Raw genomic sequence first — 27,975 nt, forward strand, 5'->3', positions numbered from 1 at the left:
GTACAGTCACCTAAGAATTTTCAAAACCACATGTATCTAGTAAAAAGAGAATTACTTTTACCTGGGACCCAGGTCAGTGGGGCACACACAGCATTACTTGCACTAATCCTATGTGCATACTTAATTATTTCTTCAGAGGAGATAGCACCTGAGAGAGTCAAGAGGATAGTGTTAACATTTCAGTCTAGTAAACATACAAGTTTGTCAGTGCATACATCACAGATACACTTCATACTTAAAATATATACATTAGGTTAAAAAAGTACACTAGTAAATAATATGTATAGCACAACCTGGTTTTTATTTTAGAATATATGTATTTGTATTGTTCTTGTTACGTATGTATTACAGATCTAAGAAAAATCTGGAAGAACACACATCAAACATTTAACAGCAGTTAATCTAAAATAGGACAAGAGGCGAGTTAGATGTAAATCATACCTACAAATCATTAAAAGTAACCAAAGTCTTCATTATAATTCTGACTTTTAGTATGCAATCTAAAAGATCCAAAATGGAAGCCTTTGAAAGAGAGAAGCAGGACAGGACGAGAAGCCATGCTGAGCCTCTCGAAGCACCACTACATGTGCACACATCCCAAAGCCTTATCTAGTTCTGACTTCACAGTCTTTCAAGATCCACCTCAAATCCCATTTGCTTCCAGCCCATGTTCTCCTCTCCCAACAATTTAAAAAACCCACTGTCTTTATTGCACGTTTGGGTAATAGCCGTAACTTCTATTATTGCTTTTTATAACCTGGAAAAGGATGTGACACCTCCCTAGCAATGCCCAGCATAGTGCTATATAGCAGACACTTTACAAGAAAATTTATTGGAAACTTTTCAACAGCAGCAAATGATTACCAATAATCCTCTCATCAGTTTCTTGAAACCAAAATTTGGATTTTTCAGAAAGTCATTCAGTGTTCCCACAGTACTAACCTTTTCTTGCCTTTTCTATTGACTTGAGTTTTTCTTTTGCTTGGTAAACAGCTGTTGCCTAATTTAAACAACATTTAAAAAAGAAATATGGATTATTCAAAACTATACCAAGCCCAGTTTTTGGCTAAATTCACAAAATCATTTATCCCATAGAAACAATATGTAAAATTTGGAAATCCCCACAATTTATTTGTAATATTCTGAACCACCACTTGGGTATCATTTGTATCAGTTACAGTCAATGAAAAAAAGAAACATTTATGAGTCAATCTCCATACACATTAGTTGTTAGAAACAAAATGTAAATTGGATTGTTCACTACCATTTTTTCTTTATGTCATCTATCATAAACAGGCAGAAAACAGACCACGTACTACTCCCAAAGCATCCTATTCTTATATCTAGTTCAAGGATAAAATACCAAAAAAATTTTTTTTCTAGTTTACAAGATAAATTCTTGGATTGATAGTCTCATTCATTTATACATTACCATTACCTCCATGCTTAATGACTATTATAATGAACTCTTCCACCCACCCTCCCCTGGGCAAAGGCAAACTAAAGGGTAAAATGAAGCTAACCTAGTATATGCATCCTCCACCGTAACACAGCATTTAAGAGTATGGAGTCAGAGAGATCTAGGTTTATGTTCCATCTCTCAACTTTTACCTCTTGGGCAAGGTAGGTATTCATTTAAAATTATGGTTTTGTCTGTAAAAATAGAATAACGGTACTGACCTCATATAACTGTGATGAAGATTGAGATAATACACATGAAGTGCAAAGTACAGGGCCTGGTGCACTAGTACTTAATAACTGTTAGTTGCCACTATCTAAATCATAAAATTTAGTCTTTTTATAGTCCTTGTGTTCACTGTCTTTTGGAAATCTAATCTAGAGAGGAGCCAGCAATGTCTGGTCCATATGAGAATCAAACTCAAGTCTTCCTGCAATACCACCACATAACAATTACATTAGTTAGTATTTAGTGAAATAACTGAGCAAATAATAACAAATAAATTGTCTCTTTGAAATAGTAGCCAAGAACAAGAAAGGAAAAACTAGAGTCCTTAACATATATCTATATCTATATATATTTACATATAAATCCCATCTAGTTTAGGATGGAAGACTAAATAAATGTAAATTTTAATCAATATATAAAATTGGTATATACTTTTACTGATTTCAAAAATTATTTCTAAAACTGAAGTAGAGATTTAGACTATTAACAAATGAAAACTTAGGACAGGATAAAAGTAAAACTTCCCATTTCTATTAATTCAAACTTGTGAAATCTTCAAATAATGAAAATATGGCTCAAAAGTAATGCAGACTATCGGAAAACAATAATTAAAAAGGGAGGGACTTCCCGGTGGTCCAGTGGTAAAGAATCCGCCTTCTTCTTGGTCAGGGAACTGAGATCCCACATCTCAGTTGCCGCGGGGCAACTAAGCCCACGTGCCGCAACTACTGAGCTCGTGCGCCTCAATGAGAGAGCCCTCGTGCTGCAACTACAGAGCCCACTCACTCTCGAGCCCACATGCCACAACTAGAGAGAAGCCCGCGTGCCACAACGAAAAGATCCTGCGTGCCGCAACTAAGACAAGACGCAGCCAAATAAATAAATAAAATAAACGAATAAAATAAATAAACATTAAAAAAAAAGGGAATGACATGGTCTTTCATCTAACCAAAGTGACAAGGGGTCACTTTTAGACTTGGAAATTCAAGTTTTCTACCACTTCAAAATTGTAATAGATTTATTTTTCAGAAATAGAGTAAATAGTATCCTTTTTTACATTAAGAAACAGCCTCTATCAACTTACCAGTATCTGTTCCGCTTCCTTTAGCTGTTTTTGTAGTTGCTGAATATCACTGTCTCTTTTTTCTACTTCTTTTTCTAAAACTTGCATTTCATGATGGATTTTTCCCTGATTAAGTGCCAATTTCATTAGTTCTTGAAATTCCCCATCTCTATGAATTAACAACTCCAGGACCTGTCAGATAATAGGTGATTAAAGCAGACAACAGAATACTGAAGAACTACATTCCAGTGAAACAAAGAATCCACATGTGAATTGGCTAGTCCATAAAGTCTTAACACCTTCAAAGTACTGTTTACTAATCATTGTTAAAAATAGCCTACCTATGATTATTTTAGAAGAGATTAATATCAAGGTTTTCTGCTTTTTCTAATTATATGCTATTCTTTCACACAAAATAAAACAAACCTTTCAGAACTAGCAATATGCCAAAATGAGCAGGTTTATTCATTTCTCAGGGAAGGTAAAATTTGAGATGATTTTATTAGTTGACACCAGGAACTGAACAGACATTTCTCCAAACATATACAAGCGGCCAAAAATACATGAGAAGGTATTCAACTTCACTAATCACCAGGGAAGTGCAAATCAACACAACTGGATATGACCCTGCACCAGCTAGAACAGCTATAATCAGAAAGACAAAAGATAACAAATGTTGGTGAGAATGTGGAGACAAAGGGAACCCTTAGAATCTGAATTGGTGCAACTACTGTGGAAAACATTCCATTAAGTGTGGAGGTTACTTAAAAAATTAAAATTAGAACTACCATATGATCCAGCAATTCTACTTCTGAGTATTTATCCAAAGGAAATGAGATCACTATTTTCGAAAAGATATCTGCACTCGTATGTTCACTGTAGCATTATTCACAATAGCCAAGACAAGGAAGTAATCTAAGTGTCCATGAATGGATGAATGGATAAAGAAAACGTGATGTAAATCTATACACATGCACACACACACAAAGGAATATCATTCAGCCACAAAAAAAGAAGGAAATCTTGGCATCTGGGATAACATGGATGGACCTTAAGAACATTGCATTAAAGGAAATAAGTCAGACAGAAAAAGACAAACACCGTATGATCTCAGTTATACGTGGAATGTAAAAAGAGCCAAACACATAGAAAAAGAGCTCAGATTGGTGGCTGCCAGGGGGAAGGCGGCAAAATGGGTAAAGGTGGTCAAAAGGTACAAACTCCAGGCTATAAGATAAATAAGTTCTGGAAATATAACGTACACCATGGTGACTATAATTAAGAATACAGTACTGTAAATTTGAAAATAGCTAAGAGAATAAATCTCAGCAACTTCAAAAAGTTCTTAAAAAATGTGCAGGAGCTTCCCTGGTGGCGCAATGGTTGAGAGTCTGCCTGCCGATGCAGGGGACACGGGTTCGTGCCCCGGTCTGGGACGATCCCACATGCCGCGGAGTGGCTGGGCCCGTGAGCCATGGCCGCTGAGCCTGCGCGTCCAGAGCCTGTGCTCCACAACGGGAGAGGCCACAACAGTGGGAGGCCCGCAAAAAAAAAAAAAAAAAAATGTGCAGAGGAACTGAACAGACATTTTTCCAAAGACATACAAATGGTCAACAGGTACATGAAAAGGTGCCACTTTCCCTGCAATTTTCTTAGAAGTTTTTATCATAAGAAGAGAAAGGACTTCCCTGGTGGTACAGTGGTTAAGAATCTGCCTGCCAATGCAGGGGACACAGGTTCGAGCCCTGCTCTGGGAAGATCCCATATGCTGCAGAGCAACTAAGCCCGTGCGCCACAACTACTGAAGCCCATGTGCTCCACAACAAGAAAAGGCTGCGCACCGCAACAAAGAGTAACCCCTGCTCACTACAACTAGAGAAAGACCATGTGCAGCAACAAAAACCCAATGCAGCCCAAAATAAATAAATAAATAGATAGATAAATAAATAAATAAAATTTGTTTAAGGAAAAAAAAAGAAAGAAAAGAAAACTGGGCACTTCCCTGGTGGTCCAGTGGTTAAAACTCCACACTTCCACTGCAGGAGGCGTGGGTTCCATCCCTGCTTGGGGAACTAAGATCCCACATGCCGCGTGGTATGGCAAAAAAACAAACAAACAAACAAACTTAACCATGTGAGGTGATGGATGTTAACTAAACTTACTGTGGTAATCATTTTGCATTATGTACCTATATCAAATTGTTATGATATACATCTTAAACTAATACAATATTACATGTCGGGCTTCCCTGGTGGCACAGTGGTTGAGAGTCCACCTGCCGATGCAGGGGACACGGGTTCGTGCCCCGGTCCAGGAAGATCCCACATACCGCGGAGCGGCTGTGCCTGTGAGCCATGGCCGCTGAGCCTGCGCATCCGGAGCCTATTGCTCCGGAACGGGAGAGGCCACAACAGTGAGAGGCCCGCGTACCGCAAAAAAAAAAAAAAAAAAAAAACAAAAAAACAATATTACATGTCAATTATACCTTACCTAAATGATGAAAAAAACTCAATTTAAAAACTGCAATTAATAATTTAATAGAATCTGATCTTCCTGTTCTCACACAAAGTAAATATAAATAGGAAATTGTAGAAATGATGGGAGGTTTTTTTGTGTTTAATTCAAAAAGAAACCACTTACCTGGTTTTCCTCTCCAGACTGTAACAACTTTTGGTTTCTAGAAATCGCCAGCATTTCTATAAGTTCTCTATAAAACAAAAACAAAGTTTGCAAAGTAAATACAATAGAGGCTCTACCTGATCTCCACCTGACTGACTTGCTGGATTCACAGTACCCACAGCAAGCTGAGTACTCAGAGCTATTGCCCCACAGGCCACTTTGACTGTGGACTTCAGCTCTCACTGGCACAGTACATTCTCACCAAGACTCAGCTGTGTTCATTACCAGGCCCATTTATTCAAACTTTACTATTACTATAATTGTATAAATTGAGTATATAAATACAAATGAAGTATGACTGTGAATAGGAAAAACTGTTTCTATAAAAACCTAAGCTTGGAAACACTTAACAGAGGTTTGTAAAGAATAACTATGGAACCAGGAGAAGTAAAGTCATAAAAACTCAGCAAGAGCCTGCCCTAAGTCTGCTTGATGAGTGTCCAAGTGCTCATTTCACTTTAAAGAAACCAAAGTAGAAAATGCAGACAATGCATTATGTGTGGTTTATGCAAGAAAAACTCCTACATAAGGGGTCTACAGGCCAAATGCAGCCCATCTGTGGTTTTTGTAAATAACTTTTCTTTGATGATAGCCACTCCCCTTCATTTACATATTGCCTGAGGCTGCTTTGCCACTACAATGGCAGAACTGAGTAGTTGTGACACAAAACTTCTCACCTGCAAATTTTTAAATTAACCAAACAGGTATCAGCTAAGAGGGATACCTACACATAATAAATCATACATTTCTAGAATGCTCATTTGTTAAATATGCTAATTTTCTACATGAAAAACAGTAGAATGATTGGGGAAAAATGTGTAGCAGGTAATATTCTATATATTAGTTTCAAAACTGTTGATAGATGGGACTTAATTCAGAAATTATCCAGGAGAGGACAGCTTCACAATTAACTACCTGACACTACTAGTCAGCCCAGGGTTTGTACCTTCTCACTGGCTGCCATGCTATTTTTACCTTCATAGTTCCACCTTCCACTCACTAGCCTCAGGCTATTTTAGTGGATGGTGCAAATTGGACTCAACCTCCCTCCCATACACCATTATGTATGAATTAATTACCTAATTAATGAAAAAAGTAGATAAGGGAATAAAAAGTCTTCATTCACTCATTCAAATGTTTCTTGAGTGCCTATTACGTGCCAGGCACTTTCTAGATGCTTGGGTTAGTAAAGTGAACAATGGCAATTAAATTCTAATAGAGAAGACAAAAAATATGTAAGTAAAACCAGAGTGACAGGGGTTAGGAAGAAAATAAAGCAGTGTTAAACCAGAGAGGGTCAGTGAGGTAGTTTTGGCTACTTAAACTGGGTGGTCAGGGAAGGTTTCTCTATGGGAATATCTTTGAAGTAAAACATGAATTAAACAAGAGAAGCCAGCCAGGAGATGTGGGAGGAAAGAATGCTTGGTAAAAGACCCAGCTAGCTCACTGGCTCAAAGACGGGTTTGAGGAAATGTGGCCAGAGCACAGCAGGCACCAGGGAGCAGGATACAAAATAAGGACAATGGAGGGAGGGAGGGAGTGAAAGAGAGAGGGAGGGGGCGGGCTGGATTGTGTAGGGCCTTGTAGGTCAGGGTACAGGATTAGTATTTCACTCATAAGTGCAAAGAGAAGCTACTGGATTATTTTAAACAGGCAAAGGACATGACCTGATTTACATTTTTAAACAACTGCTGAACTATCTGGAGAACAGACTGTAAGAGAGCTAGAAAGGGAATCAAGTTAGGTGGTTTTTGTAGTGTCCCAGGCAAAAGATGACACTGGCTTTGACTACGTCCTAGCCACTAGGATTTAGTAATGGAAATGGGGAAACATGGACAGATTTAGGATATATTTTGGAAGCAGAGCTGACAGGACTTGCTAATGGATTAAACAGACATTTTATGAAAATAGCATGTTATATTAGCCCTTTTCTGCACCCCATTAATGAGATGAAGAGAGTTGAGAACCCCTGGCCTAAATAAAAGCTGGTTTCTGTGGGGAAGGGATGGTGGTAAGGGGTTGGGGGTATGGTGGGAGATGCAGAATGACCCTTTCTTGCCAATCTGGGAGTATAAATCAACAGAAAACCTTACAAGGGCTTACTTTAAGGGAGGGAGGGAGAGGTCTGTAAGATTCAGTGCTCTTCACTAACTGTCTAGGACAAAGTGGAAACCTCTGTCCACTCCAAGGGTGAAGAGAGGCTGAAGGACCCCCTGTCCTCTCTCTCATTATGGGAGTGGGAGGCCCGTAGCACTACAAAGGAAGCAGCTGTACTCCTGGCATGCCAAATTAGAATCCTCCCACATTTCCACACAAATATAACTTATACAGGGTTAGGTCCTATATTATTTGTGATACTACACTTCAGGTAAACAATTTTCTTTTAAATTAATTTATTTTTTAAATTTATTTTTGGCTGCACTGGGTCTTCATTGCTGTGCGCGGGCTTTCTCTAGTTGCAGTGCGCGGGCTTCTCATTGCGGTGGCTTCTCTTGTTGCGGAGCTCAGACTCTAGGCGCATGGGCTTCAGTAGTTGTGGCGCACGGGCTTAGTTGCTCCGCAGCATGCAGGATCTTCCCGGACCAGGGCTTGAACCCATGCCCTGCATTGGCAGGCGGATTCTTAACCACTGCGCCACCAGGGAAGCCCCAGGTAAACAATTAATAGGCTGGTGGGGAAACCTCAAGACTCCTATCAATGTGGTTTCTGTTCCACAATGAGTTCTGAGTTACAAACAGGTTAAGAAAAACTTTTTAGACTACAATCTACCTATAGGTTTCTATTTTTTTAAATTCCTCCAAAGACTACCTGATTCTATCACATCTTACAAAGTATTGGATTGGCCAAAAGGTTCGTTCGGCTTTTTCCGTAGATGGCTCTAGCAGCGCTTAGTGGTCTTTAACTTCATTCAAAACAACTTTGTTAGACTGTACTGTGACAGCTGTCATGTCAGCATGCATTTAAAAAAGCACTTACCAAACCTGGTGAATTTTTGTGTAGCCATTTTAATACTGAAGATGGAAGAAAAAAAGCAACATTTTCAGCACATTATGCTTGATTATTTCAAGAAAGGTAAAAACACAACTGAAATGCAAAAAAAGATTTGTGCAGTGTACAGAGAAGGCGCTGTGACTGATCAAACATGTCAAAAGTGGTTTGTGAAGTTCTGTGCTGGAGATTTCTCGCTGGATGATGCTCCACAGTCAGGCAGACCAGTTGAAGTTGATGGCAATCAAACCGAGACATTAATTGAGAACAATCAACATTAGACCACGCGGGAGATAGCTGACACACAATATCGAAACCTAGCGCTGAAAATCATTTGCACCAGCTTGGTTATGTGAATTGCTTTGATGTTTGGGTTCCACATAAGTTAAGCAAAAAAAACCTTCTTAACCATATTTCCGCATGTGATTCTCTAATGAAACGTCACGAATATGTTCCGTTTTTAAAACAAATTGTGACAGGTGATGAAAAGTGGATACTGTACAATAATGTGGAACGGAGGAGATCATGAGGCAAGTGAAATGAATCACCACCAAGCACACCAAAGGCCGGTCTTCATCCAGAGAAGGTGATGTTGTATATATGGTGGTGGGATTGGAAGGGAGTCCTCTATTATGAGCTCCTTCCAGAAAACCAAACGATTAATTCCAACAAGTACTGCTCCCAATTAGACCAACTGAAAGCACGAAAAGCGTCCAGAATTAGTCAACAGAAACCGCATAATCTTCCATCGGGATACCACAAGACCGCATGTTTCTTTGATGACCAGGCAGAAACTGTTACAGTTTGGCTGGGAAGTTATGATTCCTCTGCGGTATTCACCAGACATTGCACCTTCAGATTTCCATTTATTTCGGTCTTTACAAAATTCTCTTAATGAAAAGAATTTCAATTCCCTGGAAGACTGTAAAAGGCACCTGGAACAGTTCTTTGCTCAAAAAGATAAAAAGTTTTGGGAAGATGGAATTATGAAGTTGCCTGAAAAATGGCAGAAGGTAGTGGAACAAAAGGGTGAATACGTTGTTCAATGAAGTTCTCGGTGAAAATGAAAAATGTGTCTTTCATTTTTACTTAAAAACCTAAGGAACTTTTTGGCCACCCCAATAATATACTAGAAGGCTATATAATCAGGTAAGAGTAAAAAAATATATGCCAAATTTCACAACCACTACTTTCTAAAGTCAAGAGGTTACAATAATGAGGTTTTTTTCATTTTTCATAAAAAAATGCAAAGAGAATAAGTTCATTCATAGGATAATGACAAACTTCACATATCACAGAATCAGTATAAGTATCTATGTGTGACTGGCCACATAATGGGACTTTTTGGAAAGCCAATCACACTGGAGCAGGCTCATTCTGTGGAGGAGTTCCAATGAGTCTTAGGTGGCAAACCAAAGTGACATCTCTTCCATCACCACCAACAACCATTTCCAGGATTATAAAAGAGAGAAATTCTCACTTGCTTACTGTCACCCAGTCTTTCTTTAGAGATGAACAAATAAAACAATGTGGCAGATACGGCATGAGAAAATCAGAGAAAAAGAAAAACGAACTTCTAAGACAATGGCTATTACCACAGGCAGCAGAGCGCCTCAAGAAAGAAGGCTTTAACCAATCTGTCAACAGATTCAGTGAGGACTACAAATTAACGAGAAATCCAAGTCTTTTTGGCATTCCTGGAGCATGGGAAGCAGAAGAACTACAGCTTCTTTCAGAGGAAGCAAAAGAGAACTCAGCACTTCAGGTGATCATGTACAACGGGAAAGCTGAAGGAGAAAGTTTCAGAAACACCGAGGTTCCTGAGGAAAATTTAAATGATTCAGAATTTCAGTGGATAAATACACTTCATCAAACGGAAAATGCTATACTTGACAATCAAGAATCAAATACAGAGAGGGATAAATTGGTCAAATCTAGATACAAGAGAATTTCAATTTAGTCTCAAATTTAACATAACTGATAAATTACTTAGCTATGCTATCTCAAGCAAAGAGTACATGAATACCAAGTATATGCACTCCTATAGTACCGACAGCATCAGGTAAACACACCATAGATAGACAGCCCAGGAGCCAATCTAGAGGCAAGATCTCAATATTGACTACTGGGCTGTCCAATGTCAGGAGATGTTCTCAAAGACCATTATACTGAATGGGTAGGCTCAGAAACACAGTTCCTGAACTTGGTGGACATGAAATACATACTAGGGTTACTCAGCAAAACAGACAAATTATGTTACAGCAAGTAAAGCTGAGAAAAGAAACGAATTTACTGGACTCCAGAGTAGAAGGGTGAGATGTAACAGTTCTTTGGTTATACTAAGGCAAAGATTTGAAATTCTCAGACTAAGACCTACTCAGAACAAAAGGCAGCATCCATTGCTTCCCAAAGGGGGTGTTACTTCTTCACAAAGTCAACATATTTACAGAAAAATTAATTACCACCATCCATACCATGTGGTTAGTCAAAATGAACAAATAATAAGGATCATTTTAACTCAACTAATTTCACACTCATCAGTGTCATCAAGATTCCTTAGCAAAAATTCTAGAAGTCAATCAAGTATTAGACTTGGGCTTCTGGTGAGAATTCTCCCAAAAGAAGAAAGAGCTCAAGGGAATATTTCAAACAGAACAAGACCCAGAATTCAAGCAAGTGGAAAAAATTGGCTCAAAAAGTAGCAAGGGAGGTATTTTCCAATTAACCATTAGCTGTTCTTAAACTATATGCCAATAAAATGAACAACCTACAAGAAATGGACAAATTCTTAGAAGGGTACAATCTCCCAAGACTGAACCAGGAAGAAGTAGAAAATATGAACAGACCAATCACAAGTACTGAAATTGAAACTGTGATTTTAAAACTCCCAACAAACAGAAGTCCAGGACCAGAGGGCTACACAGGCGAATTCTATCAAACATTTAGAGAAGAGTTAACACCTATTCTTCTGAAACTATTTCAAAAAATTGCAGGGCTTCCCTGGTGGCACAATGGTTGAGGGTCCGCCTGCCGATGCAGGGGACGTGGGTTCGTGCCCCGGACTGGGAGGATCCCACATGCCGCAGAGCGGCTGGGCCCGTGAGCCGTGGCCGCTGAGCCTGCGCATCCGGAGCCTGTGCTCTGCAACGGGAGAGGCCACAGCAGTGAGAGGCCCGCGTACCGCAAAAACAAATAAACAAAACAAACTGCAGAGGAAGTAAAACTCCCAAACTCATTTAATGAAGCCACCGTCACCCTGATACCAAAACCAGACAAAAATACCACAAAAAAAGAAAATTATAGGTCAGTATCACTAATGAACATAGATGCAAAAATCCTCAACAAAATACTAGCAAACCAAATCCAGGATACATTAAAAGGATCATACACCATGATCAGGTGGGATTTATCCCAGGGATGCAAGGATTTTTCAATATCCACAAATCAGTGTGATACACATTAACTGAAGAATTAAAACCATATGATCATCTCAATAGATGCAGAAAAAGCCTTTGACAAAATTCAACACCAATTTATGATAAAAATTCTCCAGAAAGTGGGCATAGAGGGAACCTACCTCAACATAATAAAGACATATGACAAACCCACAGCTAACGTCATACTCAAAGGTGAAAAGCTGAAAGCATTTCCTCTAAGATCCGGAACAAGACAAGTATGTCCACTCTCACCACTTTAATTCAACATAGTTTTGGAAGCCCTAACCATGACAATCAGAGAAGAAAAAGAAATAAAATAAGTAAAACTGTCACCGCAGATGACATACTATTCAAAGAAAATCCTAAAGACACTACCAGAAAACTATTAGAGCTCACCAATGATTTCGGTAAAGCTACAGGGTACAAAAATTAATAAACAGAAATCTCTTGCATTTCTATACACTAACAACAAAAGATCAGAAAGAGAAATTAAGGCAACAATCTCATTTAGCATCGCATCAAAAAGAATAAAATACCTAGGAATAAACCTACCTAAGGAGACAAAAGACCTGTACTCTGAAAACTATAAGACGCTGATGAAAGAAATGGGAAGATGACACAGGTGGAAAGATACACCATGTTCTTGGATTGGAAGAATCAATACTGTCAAAATTACTATACTACTCAAGGCAATCTACAGATTCAATGCAATCCCTATCAAATTGCCAATGGCATTTTTTGCAGATCTTTAGAAGAAAAAAATCTTAAAATTTGTATGGAAACACAAAAGACCCCAAACAGCCAAAGCAATGTTGCGAAAGAAAAAGAGCCAGAGGAATCAGACTCCCTGACTTCAGAATATACTATAAAGCTACAGTAATCAAAACAGTATGGTACTGGCACAAAGACACATTTACAGATCAGTGGAACAGGATAGAAAGCCCAGAAATAACCCCATGCACCTATGGTCAGTTAATTACAACAAAGTAGGCAAGAATATACAATGGAGAAAAGACAGTCTCTTCAATAAGTGGTGCTGGAAAAGCTGGACAGCCACATGTAAATGAATGAAATTGGAACACTCTCTAACACCACACACAAAAATAACCTCAAAATGGATTAAAGACCTAAATGTAAGACCAGATACTATAAAACTCTTAGAGGAAAACATAGGCAGAAGACTTTCTAACATAAATAGCAGCAAGATCTTTTTTGATCCACCTCCTATAGTAATGAAAATAAAAACAAAAATAAACAAATGGGACCTAATCAAACTTGAAAGCTTTTGCACAGCAAGGGAAACCTTAAACAAAACGAAAAGAACCCACAGAATGGGAGAAAATATTTGCAAACAATGCGACCAACAAGGGATTAATCTCCAAAATATACAAACAGCTCATGCAGCTCAATATCAAAAAAACAACCCAATCCAAAAATGGGCAGAAAACCTAAATAGACATTTCTGCAAAGAACATATACAGATGGCCAACAGTCATATGAAAAAATGCTCAACATCGCTGATTATTAGAGAAATGCAAATCAAAACTACAATGAGGTATCACCTCACACCAGTTAGAATGCCATCATCAAAAAGTCTACAAACAATAAATGCTGGAGAGGGTGTGGAGAAAAGGGAACCCTCCTACACTGCTGGTGGGAATGTAAATTGGTACAGCCACTATGGAGAAAAGTACGGAGGTTTCTTAAAAAACTAAAAATAGACCTATCATATGATCCAACAATCCCACTCCTGGGCACATATCCAGAGGAAACCGTAATTCAAAAAGATACATGCACCCCAATGTTCATCGCAGTACTATTTACAATAGCCAAGACATGGAAGCAACCTAAATGTCCATTAAAAGACGAACGGATAAAGAAGATGTGATACATATATACAATAAAATATTACTCAGCCATAAAAAAGAATGAAATAATGCCATTTGCGGCAACATGGATGGACCTAGAGATTATCATACTAAGTGAAGTCAGTCAGACAGAGAAAGACAAATATCATATGATATCACTTATACGTGGAATCTAAAAGAACGATATAAATGAACTTATTTACAAAACAGAAACAGACTCACAGATTTAGAAAACAAACTTAGGGTTACCAAAGGGGACAGGTTGGGGGGAGGGATAAATTAGGATGTTGGGATCAACATATACACACCACTATATATAATAGATCATCAACAAAGACCTACTGTATAGCACAGGGAGCTCTGTATGTAATAACCTATATGGGAAAAGAATCTGAAAAAGAAAAATCTGTAATAGGGAAGAACCTTTGTATTCTATTACAAGTTAATTACTAAAGAGACGTTGCCTATAAGCTTAAATTATACATGATGGCCCATCTCTGGGAGTCCTGCCTCCGGGTAATGAGCATTAAGCTAAAACACCTTTGCTGAGCTCATGCGAAACATCTTGACCAGGCCCACCTGTGAAAGACTGCAGGGAGGAAGAAATGAACACATCCCCGCAGGAGGCTGACCTAAATTTTTGACTTTAGCCCCTCCCCTTTTAGTATAAAAGAAGCCTGAATTCTAACTCAGGCAAGATGGTTCTTCGGGGCATGAGTCCAGCATCCTCCCGGTTTGCTGGCTTTCTGAATAAAGTCTCTATTCCCTGCCCCAACACCTCATCTCTTGATTTGTTAGCCTGTCATGTGGTGAGCAGTAGGAGCCTGGACTTGGTTACAGATGTATATGTATAACTGCATCACTTTGCTGTACACCTGAAACTAAGACAACATTGTAAACCAACTTTACTCCAATATAAAATAAAAATTAAAAAAATAATAAAATAAATTTAAAAAAAGAAAGTTTAAAAAATAAAATAAAACAGTATTAATTTAAAAATAATGCTGTTGGAAAAATGGCACCAACAGACTTGCTTGACACAGGGTTGCCACAAAGCTTCAATCTGTAAAAAAAAAAAAAATCTGCAAAGTGCAATAAAGTGGAATAAAACAAGGTATGCCTATATATAAGACTTATTCAAAAACGTCAAAGAATGTTGACTACAGAAAAGGTGACACTTGAACTGGATTCTGGAGGGTAAATGAATGATTCATCAAGTTGGAGGTGGAGTAAAAACGGTACTGAAGATGAGGAAGCTAGCCAGCTTGAGAATGGGGAGCATTCACCGAGGCTGGAATAAAGGGTATGGGAGGGCAGAGGGATGCGGCAGTAAGTAAGGACAACAAGATGGATTAACAGGGGTGGAGAATGGCTTTACTGCACGATAAGCTAAAGAGTTTGAACTTTACTTCACTGGGCAATGGGAAGCTACCAAATATTCTAAAGCAGAAAAGTAATACCAGAAGCTTTTTTAAAAAGATAGCTCTGCTCTCAGGTAATATAGAAGGATAAAATGCAGAAGCATTAAGGCAAGTGAAACTGTTAGGAAGCTGCATTAAGAATTAATTATAACAGTGGGGATGGGAACATTTTAGGAGTAAGAACCAGAACAATTTTAACATCCAAGTGAATGCATTGGAGCTAAGGAACGCTTCAATCTGACAGATTACCATGAAAAATGGCAGAATAAGGAGGAGGACATCCAATTTCATCTCCTACCTCTGCCACACACACTGCACTCCAGCCACCCCAAACTGGTAATTCCAGCACCAAGTCGTGCGTGCTCCTGTTCCAGGCCTTTGCACATGCTGTTCCAGGCACATGCCGCCTAATAGGTCTGCGGGACTCATTCGCCCCATACAGTCCTTTCTCCAGGAAGCCTGCCCTAACTACCTATCAAAACAAGCTCCGCGCCACAGTCACTGTTGACATGTAAGTCTCTCCCCCTTGACACTGGGCTCCTTCTCGTCGACATCCAGCCTCCCCCGCAAGACCTCTCCCAGCGCGCAGCACCCAGGGGAGTTCCTGACATGTCTGTCGAGTGTCGGTGGACGAAGGGACTCACACCCAGCGACCTCTAAGGTTCGCTACGATTGTGACAGGGGTTCCAGAGTCACTGTCAGTATTAAAATGTCCTCTAAAGGGGGAATATGCCGTCCGAGCCCCTGAGGGTTGCAGGCCCACGTCCCGACCCTCGTGCACTGTCCTTGGGAGCGTGCGCCGCAGCCCCGAGCGTGGCCCTCCCCACCAAGCCCAAGACAGGCCGGTGGTCCCGAGTCAGACCTCCCTGCCCAGCCCCAGCCAGGCCCTCAGGCCGACGGCCTCACCTCGACAAGACCTCCAGATCCTCCAGCGCAGACAGCAGCCTCTCACGCGTGCTGTTACCGCCTGCAGCTCCCGAGCCGCCGCCCGGCCGCTCCTTCTCCTTCTCGCCACTAGAAGACGCCGCCATTCTCCGCAACGGCCCAGCGTGCGCGCAGCTACGCGCAGGCGTGGAGAGGCGGGCTCGGCAAGCGGAAGGAAGGGTCACCGAGGCGGGGGACGAGAGGCGGGCGGGAGCGCCCCCTGTGCTCCTGGAGGTGCCCTGCGGGCTCCAGCGCCATCTGCTGGGCAGCGAGGGCTTCTCGGGTCTAACCCTTGGAGCGAGAGCCAAACCGAGAACAGGGAGGGGTTCCATCGCGGTCAGGGTCTCCTAAGCCTTAGGTTATTCAGCTGGAATGGGAAGCTTCTGCTCAACGGATTTCAAGCATTTGAGGGAATTACATAATGGCCTGCCTCTTGTGTCGTTTCTTCGTAAAATAGGCCGGGGTCTCCTCATATTAACCTCTCTTTAGTCTGCATTCCCATAACACTGTTCCTACCCTCCTGCTTGGGCTCTCAGGGAGGCAGTAAGCACTTTGGGACAGGAACCGAAATCCATCTTATTTTCTTATTGTGGTAAAATACACTTAGCATAAAATGTACCATGTTAACCGTGTTTAAGTGTACAGTTCAGAGGCATGAAGTACTTTCATACTGTGCGCTACCATCACCACCTCCTTCCCCATAGCTCTTTTCATCTTGCAAAACTGAAACTCTGTATCCGTTCATCAACAATTTCCCATTCTTCCCTCCCTCCTTGCTTAGCCATTCATCTGTCAGGGACACTTGGCTTGCTTCCACAATTTCGTACTCCATCTTTATAATCATACATCCCCCAACAAACTGTTTTGTTCATTGCTCAAGATGACCAGCGAACTGAATCCATCAATATAGTATGAAAATGGTTGTTGAAAATAGTTTAAATAATTGATGTAGCACACATTCCAAATCAACCAAAAATGTACCTTAGCCCACTTTTCTGGGGGAGAATAATGCAGTAGGAGACCTTCCTTACTAGGAAAACCCGAAGTTAAACAGCACTGGCAGTGGGAGCTCTGTATCTGGCCCAAGTTGCTGTCACAGAAGGTGAGCTGGAAAGTTGTCACCTACAGACAACAGCTGGGAGTGAGGCAGGAGTACCTGTGGTCCCCTCGTTCCAGTCCTGTCCTCTGCTCTGTCCTTCTGAACGTGCCAAACCTGACTCCTGATGGACACCCAGAGCTGAGGATTTCCTTGGGACTCATGCTAAATAAATTCATTCATGGTAACTGCTGAATAATAATAATAATCCAGAATGCCACTTTATTCTCTTACGATGAGCACAATTATACTCATAGACAAACCCACACAGGAAGCCATAAATTATCACCAGAATGTCGCCTGATAAACTTGGCAGAACAAATGAACATAAATAAAAACTTAATTGATGCAATCATATGGATTTGCACCTCCATAGTGTAGCGATATGTGCGTTAAAGAGATTGGCATATTTGTGTTCATAAGTCAGCGTGCCTCCTTCCCTAGACAGTGCAAGAGACTCGTGGACACCTTTTATTTTCCAACCACCCTCCACTTCTGCTCTGGGCTAACCCCTTCTTTTAATACAGTCAATTCTCAGGCAATGGACTAAATTAGATTTAAGCTTTCTTAATTACAATTGCATTCTAAGCATGCCTCCCAGTAGCTCTAGTCAATAATTTCTTATGTTAAGTTTCCAATGGGCTAAACTCCTGCAGCCTGTGTGGGTTTTGTTTACTCAACTCTTACAGGTTTGTCTTGGGTCAGGATTCCGGTGGGGGGAGAGAGGTCATATTAGCGTAGCTTCCACATAAAAGTTCTGGGAGGGTTCTAATTAGTTAAAAATGACCAATTATAAGTCCTACTTTACAGATAATGAGGGTTAATATGTGGACAGTATATGTGTGTTGTGAACTCCATACCCCTCAGATTTGTGCAAATTCACATGCACACTGAACAGTCTCTATAGACTGATAAGTAACGGCACTTCCTACTGATACACTCTTTTGCAAACTGTGCAGACCTAAGCGTGATAAACAAAATATGACTTATTTTATAATATATTATACAGCTGAGCCTTGAACAACGTGAGAGTTAAGGGTGCCGATCGGAGTACTGCTATCTTTGCCTCAAAAACAAAGAAATGGTTAAATGACTCACCCAAGGCAGAAAGCTGAAACAAGATTGGACAGAATCAGGACTCAAACCCTAGTTCTTTTGATTCTATATATTGTGATCTGTAATCAAACACAAGCTTTTCCCCACACTTAGTTAATTTAAAGATCTGTAAAATGAAAATGCAGTTTCTATATTTGTTGGAAGACTTCCACGTGTAAGTGGACCCCCGCAGTTCAAATCTGTGTTGTTCAAGGGTCAACTGTAATTAAATATGAATACTTTATATATTTGTATTGTTATGATAACTGAATTCATGGTAACTTTGAGTGCAAAAGATTTTCTCAATCTATAGAATCGAAAAGGGTAAGTACCACCTTCTTATGAATATTTATGTATGCAACCTGCAAGGTGCTGTTCTAAGTATGTTTAAAAAATGAACTCCTTTACTTTTCATAAAACTCCCAGAGATGGGGCTTCCCTGGTGGTGCAGTGGTTAAGAATCGGCCTGCCAATGCAGGGGACACGTGTTCAAGCCCTGGTCTGGGAAGATCCCACATGCTGCAGAGCAACTAAGCCCGTGCGCCACAGCTTCTGAGCCTGTGTCCTAGAGCCCGTGAGCCACAACTGCTGAGCCTGTGTGCCACAACTACTGAAACCCCCACGCCTAGAGCCCGTGCTTCGCAACAAGAAAAGCCACTGCAATGAGAAGCCATGCACCGCAACGAAGAGTAGCCCCCACTCACCACAGTCAGAGAAAGCCCGCGCACAGCAAAAAAGACCCAACGCCGACAAAAATAAAATAAAATAAAAAATAAATTAAAAAAACAAAGCAACCTCCCAGAGGTGAGCACTGTAATTATCTCCATGCTACAGATAATGAAGCTGGAGGCGGAGAAGTGGAGAGGCTCGCCCCAGGCCACACAGCTGGTCAGTGGCACAGCTGGGATCTGAACCCAGGGACCGGCTCCAACGTCTGTGCTCTTAGCCTCTGGTTGTCCTGCCTCTTTTTACAGCAAGAGTTGCCTTCATGTACAGAAAATGGGTTGGGCACCTCTTGTCTAAAACACAAGCACCGTCAAACACACAGTTCAGAGATTTGAGCAAAAAGCAGCTACAACCTTTGGTGGACGTTTGAGTGAGAACAAGAAACTAATCAGGCTGCCCCTGAGTCAACAGAGGTGGCTGCATACATTACATGTCTTTTTAAAATCATTTTTTATTTTTATCAATGTATATACTTTTTTATATAATGCATGATTAAAAAGTCAAACAGCCCTGAAAAGCTCACAAAAACAGAGTTTTCAGTCACCACCTCCCCAACTCCCACATCCTGTCACATCCCTCACCCTAGTGGCAACCACTCTCAACATCTTTAATTGGTCCTTCTACTATAAAATCCAAGTTTTTGTTAAATCGATAGTCAGTGCTTACATTACTACACTATTATTTACATGTAACTAGGAATTATCATTTGTTTGAGATACCTAACAGATATCTCTGTAGAGGTTTTTAAAAAAACAGAATAGAACAGAACATTTCATCAAAGTGCATATCACTACTTTGTGGACACTTTTTTCGGTTGTATATTTATGTATGTGGATACTAGGTCAAACACAGAATATATTTTTTACTGTGGATTGAAAAAGTTTGCAAGCATTGGGGAGTAAGGATGATACCAACCCTAGGTCTTAGAAAAACAACACCTTCTACCTGAAACTACCCAAAGGGAAAGTTTGTGTAACTTATGTGTTCCAGGGGCAGAAAGTCAAAGCAAACATGTACAAATAAAGTGGTGTGTTGAGATGATCATCTATGATGCACTGTATAGATGGAGGGTGTCGTTATGGGCTCCAAACTATTTGCTCTCAAGATTCATATGTCAAAGCTTTATCCCCCGGTACCTCAGAATGCCACTGTATTTGAAGGTAGGGCCTTTAAAGAGGTAATTAAGTTAAAGTGAAGCTGTTAGGGTGAGCTGACTGGTGTCCTTATAGGAAGAGGAAATTTGGACATACTGAGAGACCAGGGATGTGCAGGCACAGAGGAAAGATGGTGTGAGGACCCAGCGGGAAGGCGGCCGTCTGCAAGCCAAGGGAAGGCTGCAGGAGAAACCAACCTTGCTGACACCTTAATCTTGGACTTCCAGCTTCCATAACTGTGAGAAAATATTCTACTGTTTAAGCAAAACCCAGTTTGTGGTATTTTCCACCCCCTACTCATCCTGCTCATCATACCTGCTGCTATTTTTCCTATTTAAAAATTCTTCTCTTGACCCCGCTTCCCACTCCAGCAACTGCTTTCCTTCTTTGCTCCCCTGTGCAGCAAAGAGTTCAGACTATTTTGTTACCAAGTCCATTCCTTCCTTGTGTCAATTTCAGTTAGCTTTTCACCCTTACTTCCCCACCAAAACTCAGCTCGTAAAGGTCACCGGAGACCTCCGTGCTGCCTAATGTTAACGGTCAGTGCTCGCTGTGTTTGATCTCTCAGCAGCCCTGGACATAGTCCATCACCCCTTCTCCTCCATAACGCTTTCTTCACTTGATTTCTAAGATGCCAGACCCTCTTCATTCTTCTGCTTCCTCCCTGGTCTCTCTTCTCCATCACTCCGGCTGCTTCCTCCCGGTTCCTCCTGACCTCTACACACAAGAGTGTTTTCGGGCCACTGCTAGGCCCTCATCTCTATCGGCACTCACGTCTGATCACCTCATTCAGTCCAGTGGCTTTAAATGCTACCCGTAAACCGACTCCCAAACTTTTATTTCCTGCCCAGACCTGTCCTCTGAACTCAGACTTGTATTGCAGCTCCCCCTAGATACCTCTACCTAGGTGTCTGAAAGACATAAGCGAAGCAGAGCTCCTGTTCTACGCCCCTCACCGTCCCACCCAAAGCACCTGCAGCCTCCCTCGACTCAATTGATGGCAATTTCTTCATTTCCGTTGTCCAGGCAAAAAACTTGGGGTTATCCTCGACTCTGCTCCTTGTTTCTCATACGCCGCAGCCGATCCATCAGGAAATCAAGGTGGTTCTGCCTCCAGAACGTGCCCAGAACTTTTCCACTCCTCACCTTTCCACTTCTAATTGCAGGTCCACATCTCCATCATCTCTCACCGGTGTTTCCTGAAATTGCCTTGTCACCGTTCTCCCGGCTTCTCCCCCGATGTCTGCAGACCATTCTCAGCATGGCGGTCAGAGTGATCCTCTTAAAACTCAAGTTAGGTCATGTTTTTCCTCTGCTCAAAGCTCTGCAGCTGGGACTTCCCTGGCGGTCCAGTGGTTAAGACTCCACGCTTCCACTAGGGGGCGCGGGTTTGATCCCTGGTCCGGGAACTAAGATCCCACGTGCTGCGCCAAAATAACCCACAACTCTGCAGCAGCTCGCCATCCCACTCAGAGTGAAAACCAAACACTGTTAGCTCTGAGGCCCAACGTCATCTGACTTGGCATTACTTCTCTGGCTTTTCTGTCTTCACTTCCCTTTGTTCATTCTGCTCTAGCCATTGTGGTCCACAAGCACACCAGGACACTCCTGCCTTAGGGCCCTCACACTGGCCATTCTCCCTGTCTTCACCCGTTGTCCCCCAGCTAGGCCCATGGCTAGCCTCTCACTTCCTGCACAAACGTCACTTTCTCCAGGACCCCCAGCCTGGCCACCCTGTTTACTACTGCAGTCTCACCCCACCTTCCATCACCTTTACCCTGCTCTACTTTGTTCCCACAGCACTTGTCATCTTCTAACAGTCTATATAATTCACTTGATGTGTGCTTTGCCAGTTGTCTCTTCCACTAGAATGTAAGCTCCATGAGGACAGGGTCTCTTGGCCCTTTTGCTCACAGACATAGCCCCAGTGTTAGAATACTGTCTGAAATGGAGTGGACACCAATAACAATTATTGGATTTGTTGTTGTTGACAGAGATGCTGAAATCATCAGACACTGAAAACAAACTGTAGTTGTCTACAATTTTGCTTCTAACTGGTAAAGCCTTACTGTCAATGACTTCTGTCCATATTCTCCTTGAAGAGTCTCAAAAGCAACTCCAAATATTTATAACATCCTCAACCAAAAATGGAATATTCAGCAGCGCAGTGGTGGGTACTGTCCCTGGTACCTTGTAACTCGAGAAATAATGGTTCATTCCAGCTTCCTCTGTTCTGAAGCTCCTTCCCGCAGCCAGTCCCCAAAGTAAGCTTGAAGACTCACATTCCAGGTCAAACCCACAGGGGTGGAGGTGGAGAGTCAGACTCAGGCATTTCTCTCCCAGTGGTCAGGCAGTGAGAAAAGGAAAACAGGCCCACGGCATTGATTAACTCCTTCTTCAAAAAGCAGAAAGCCTTGAGACTGTATCTCAAAGCACAGGCCTCAGAGTCCCTAATCCCAGGTAAAAATAACACTCAATTCAGGAGCAAGCTCTGATGTCAAGAATCACATTTATGGTTTCTGAACCATAAATCACCTCTCAAAAAGCTACTGAGGGGAAGGGGTGGGTTCCCATTAAGTTGCTGGGTTTTAGGGCAGCAACTTCAATTTATATGTATATGTTTCTTTAAAAACTTTTTTATTTAGTTTTTATTTTATGTCAGAGTATAGTTGATTTACAATGTTGTGTTAGCAACTTCAAATTTTAAATCAATTACAAAGCCTCAAAATGTGCCATTTTAACTACTTTTAATAAGCCGAGTTATCTCTGGTCAATCCAGCTGGGGCTGTCCTACATCAGGAGAAGTTTTACAAGCTGAACAAAGCCCCTTATCTTCTTCATCCTCCTGTCCTAGTTACACTGGGAAGCTTTCATCAGAAGAACCTTATCCTCCTCATTCCAAAACACAACACAACAAAAAACTCCCACTGTCCAAAATTCTTCAACATTAATTAAAGTCATTAGCCCTGTGGAAAGTGTGGCAATTTGTCTTTAACTCCCTACATTCTTGTGCCTTGAGAACAAAAAACAGTTTAAGTTAAACATCTCATTCTTTTTAAATATTCATGGTGTGGTTTCAATGCAAAGGTTTTCTGGAATTAACAAACCTTCTAAAAATAAAGTCTCCGGACTTCCCTGGTGGTGCAGTGGTTAAGAATCCACCTGCCAATGCAGACTCGGGGTCGATCCCTGGTCCGGGAAGATCCCACATGCTGCGGAGCAACTAAGCCCGTGCACTACAACTACTGAGCCTGCGCTCTAGAGCCCGTGCACCACAACTACTGAGCCTGTGTGGTGCAACTACTGAAGCCCCTGCACCTAGAGCCCGTGCTCCGCAACAAGAGAAGCCACCGCAACAAGAAGCCTGCACACAGCAACGAAGAGTAAGCCCCACTCACCACAACTAGAGAAAGCCCACGCGCAACAATGAAGACCCAACGTAGTCAAAAATAATAAATCAATAAATTTATTAAAAAATTTAAAAAGATTAAGTCTTATCTCCTGCCTGAAGTTCTCCAGGTATCATTGAAAACTTACCACTTCTCAGTAATACCAAAGAAAGGTAGGAATCATCATTGGCCTCCTTTGATAGATTCATTTATTCTTTCAACAGATATTTATTAAGCTCTGTTTATGTGCCAGGGATCACACTAAATGCTGGGCCTGTAGAAGGCAAACAAAACAACACTGGTCAGGGAAGGCTTCCTGGAAGAGGTGAAATCAGAAACTCCTAAGAAGGTAAAAGTTGGCTGGGCTAAGTGTTGGAGATGGGCAGGAAGATAGGCAGGGATGGAGAAAAGGAGAACTAGAGTAAGGAATCAATGTCAGAAAGAGAATGGTTAAAATATCTCAACAACTTCTTGATTCAAATGCATAGTGAATTCAACGGTGGACCTCCATAAAGATATGTCCACAACCCAATGAAGTGAGAGAGTGGCATGGACATATATACACTACCAAATGTAAAATAGATAGCTAGTAGGAAACAGCCGCATAGCACAGGGAGATCAGCTCTGTGCTTTGTGACCACCTAGAAGGGTGGGATAGGGAGGGTGGGAGGGAGACACAAGACGGAGGAGATATGGGGATGTATGTATATGTATAGCTGATTCACTTTGGTATAAAGCAGAAACTAACACACCATTGTAAAGCAATTATACTCCAATAAAGATGTTATAAATAAATAAATATGTCCACATCCCAGAACCTGTGAATGTGACTTTATTTGGAGAAAGGGTACTTGGAAAATTAAGTAAGTTAAGGGTCTCAAGATAAGATGACTCTGGCTGGGACTTCCCTGGTGGTCCAGTGGTGAAGAATCTGCCTTCCAATGCAGGGGATGCGGGTTTGATCCCTGGTCAGGGAACTAAGATCCCACATGCCGCGGGGCAACTAAGCCCACCTGCCACAACTATGGAGCCCACACGCCTCAACTAGAGAGCCCGCATGCCACAAACTACAGGGCCCATGCGCTCTGGAACCTGCACACCACAACTACAGGGCCTGCGCACTCTGGAGCCAGCATGCCACACTAGAGAGAAAACCCATACACCACAACTATAGAGAAGCCAGTGTGCCACAGCAAAGAGCCCGCCCACCCGCCGCAGTGAAGGATCCCTCATGCCACAACAAAGATCACGCATGCCTGCAACTAAGACCCAACATAGCCAAAAATAAAATTAATTAAAAAAAAAAAAGATGACCCTGGCTTATCCAAGTGGGCCCTAAACCCAATGATAACAGTCTTTATATGAGACACATAGAGGAGAGACACAGGGAAGAGAAGAAGGCCATGTGAGGACAGAGGCAGAGATGAAAGTTACGCAGCCACAAGCCAAGGAATGCCTGTGGTCAAGGAAAGATACTTCCCTAGGGCCTTCAAGGGGTCAGAGCTCTGCTTATGATTTTGGACTTCTGGCCTCCAAAACTGTGAGAGAATACACTGCTGTTGTTTTTAGCTTCCTGGTTTATGTCAATTTATTATAGCAGCCCTAGGAAACTAATACACGAAGGAAGAAGTCTAGTTTGAATGAATAGACATTCTAAATTAGATTCTAAGGAAATACAATCACATTTCTTCTTATATGTAAAACAAATTGCTAAGTGTTTCTTGGGTGCCTGACTATTAATAAACTAAATGCATTTCTATTAACAGCATCAGTTTGTACATCATGAGCTAAAACCATTAGAAACATGTTGTGGTCACAAGTAGTAGCCCAAGTTATAGAGTAAGAGTCAAAAGAGATCTCAGAGGTCATCTGGTCTAGCCCAACCCCAGCCTGTGATTAATCCCTTTCTGGAAAAGGCAAGCTGGCCACCTCACATGTCAACCAATTCCATTCATATTGAGCCCAAATGTGCTTCAAGATAATTGTCACACATTGGTACCAAACTCTGTCTTCTGAGGTCATAAGCAAAACATTTAACCTGTCTTTCACAGAAAAAAACTATCAAGTTTTTCTTTCTTTCTTTCTGCTCAATGTAACCTATATTCATAGAATTCACAAGGGAAAAAAAGGTTATATTTTCAAATACACATTTCAAAATCTGTCTTAGATTTCAAAATAAAATGTGAATAAGTCCCTTTTTAAAAAGGGGTTAAATATTGTGCTAGACATGTATATATAGGTGTTATTTTTTCCAGCTTTGTTGAAATATAATTGACATATTATTGTATAAGTTTAAAGTGTAGAACATAGTGATATGGTATATATATAAATTACAAAATGATTACCATAATATTTCATTAACATCTATCACTCAAATTTTTCTTTTAACTGTGATTTGTTAAAGTGTTTTTTCTTATTATAAGAGTAATTATAAAAAAATAAATTAAAAATACAAAATAAACATTCCATCTTAAAAAATTTAGAAAATATAAAGAAAATAAAATCATCTGTTATCCTACCATTAAGAGACACACATTGTTAACATTTTGCTGTATTTCCTTCCCAACTTTTCATTTTCCACACCAACCATCTCTAGTTCCTTCAGCTGTGCCTCATTTGAAAGGAATTCCAGGTCTTTCATCACCCTGATCATCATCTCTTTCTCACATTCTAGTTGGTCCTTCATAATGTGTGGCAACTCATAGTGAAGATGATATGTCCAGAGCTGAGTAAAAGGAGACATTCCTTATGCTCTTGAGAATCACTGCAGTAAAGCTAGAAGATTAGAGCCTTTGTAATATGATAGATTTCAGTTCAAGTTGAGGTATAGTCTCTGTATTTCAGGTTCTCCATCTATAAAATGGGGATAATTATGCTCCTTTGAAATTTTGTTGGAAGGCATAAAAGAATATATATAAAGTGCTTGCTACATGATACGTGAACATATTATTATAAGTTATAACAATAACCAACGTCTATTGAACCACTGTTTAAGCCACTATGGGTACAGTTACTATTCCTTTTCACAAACAAGGACATGAGGCCCAGGAATGGTAGGTAGTCCAGCTCAGCTCACATACCTTGGGAGGTAGCAGTCTGGATTCAGAGGCTGTGTTCTTCACCACTACATTGTGTCTTACAGCAACTAACACTGCAGCTGCTCTACTTCTCCCAATGCATCATAGTGGAAGAGTAACTTTTTTGGAAGTCATGTAGTTTTGCTGATTCATTTTAAGTTTGCAATTTATTTTTTTAAATTCTTAATGGAAAGCAACCAATCCGTGTTTCAATAGGTTGGATAAGCCATAGAATAGATAAACATTAGTATACCCATATAATGGAATACCATTCATCAATAAAAAGGAATGAGCTATCAAACCTTGCAGTGACAAGGAGGAGTCTTAAATGCATTTTGCTAAGTGAAGGAAGCCAGTCTGAGAAGGCTACATATGATTCCATTTACATTACATTCTGAAAAAGGCGAAACTATATAGATGGTAAACAGATCAGTGGTTGCCAGGGGCTCAGGAGGTGGGAGGGTTGAAAAAGTGAAGCACAGAGGGTTTTTTAGGATGGTTAAACTATTCTGTATGATACTGCAATGATGGATACACGACACTATGCATTTGTAAAAACCCATAGAACTGTGCAGCGCAAAGAGTGAACCTTAACATGTGCAAATTTAAAAAAATCATTTGGGAGGTTGGGAGATCCCAGGATGGGATGAAGAATGTGACAAAATATTCTATCTATAGTATATATGCATGGAACAACCTCACTGAAGGCAGTGAGTGTAAAAGGTACTGACCTAAGTAACTTTCATCCTTAAGACTCAAGGCAAAATAAATGGTATATAAACACCATAGTCTAGGTGATAAAGTTGTTTCTCAAGGTTATACAGGTTAACAATTCTGAAGTCACTATACATGTATATTGGGATTGAACAATTCAGTTAAACAGATGGCAGATGTGGGAACCAGGTTTCTCACTGTTGGAGAAGGTTACAGACAAGCAAGGCTAGAAGGCTAGAATGACCCATGTGGTAATAGATTAGAGTTGGGCACATCCGTATGAACTCATGTTTACTAAATAGAGATACAGATGACTACAAGTAGAAATACTGATATGTGTGTGTGTATACACTGATTAGTAGACACATATATATCTCCTTGATCTGTCAGCTGAGAGGGCCTAGAAGCAGTGACCCCTGCTGCCTGGTAGCAACAAGCCCACCTAGGGTCTAGCTCCTGGCTCTGGATTTCTAATAACCATTCTTTGTTAAAAGGAAACAGGGGGCTTCCCTGGTGGCTCAGTGGTTAAGAATCTGCCTGCCAATGCAGGGGACACGGGTTCGAGCCCTGATCCAGGAAGATCCCACATGCCGCGGAGCAGTTAAGCCTGTGCTCCACAACTACTGAGCCCACGTGCCTAGAGTCCATGCTCTGGAA

General features: G+C 41.0%; 1 protein-coding gene across 3 annotated transcripts in view; it reads right to left on the minus strand.

Annotated features, from left to right (window-relative positions):
• The window catches only part of MED4 (mediator complex subunit 4), a 132,900-nt gene that overhangs the window by 4,054 nt on the left and 100,871 nt on the right, over positions 1–27,975 (minus strand). For 2 of the 3 annotated variants that reach the window (XM_033436835.2, XM_049701073.1), the window contains exons 3-6: positions 5,391–5,457; positions 2,772–2,942; positions 943–1,000; positions 62–148 (exon numbers count right to left, since the gene is read on the minus strand). In XM_033436835.2, the coding sequence (XP_033292726.1) occupies positions 62–148; positions 943–1,000; positions 2,772–2,942; positions 5,391–5,457 (383 nt within the window). Of the gene's footprint in view, positions 1–61; positions 149–942; positions 1,001–2,771; positions 2,943–5,390; positions 5,458–16,049; positions 16,218–27,975 lie in introns of those variants that run through there. The other variant, XM_004274593.4, reaches the window with a different exon arrangement.

Source organism: Orcinus orca, chromosome 18 (assembly GCF_937001465.1).
Source record: "Orcinus orca chromosome 18, mOrcOrc1.1, whole genome shotgun sequence".
Classification (NCBI taxonomy): Eukaryota; Metazoa; Chordata; class Mammalia; order Artiodactyla; family Delphinidae; genus Orcinus; species Orcinus orca.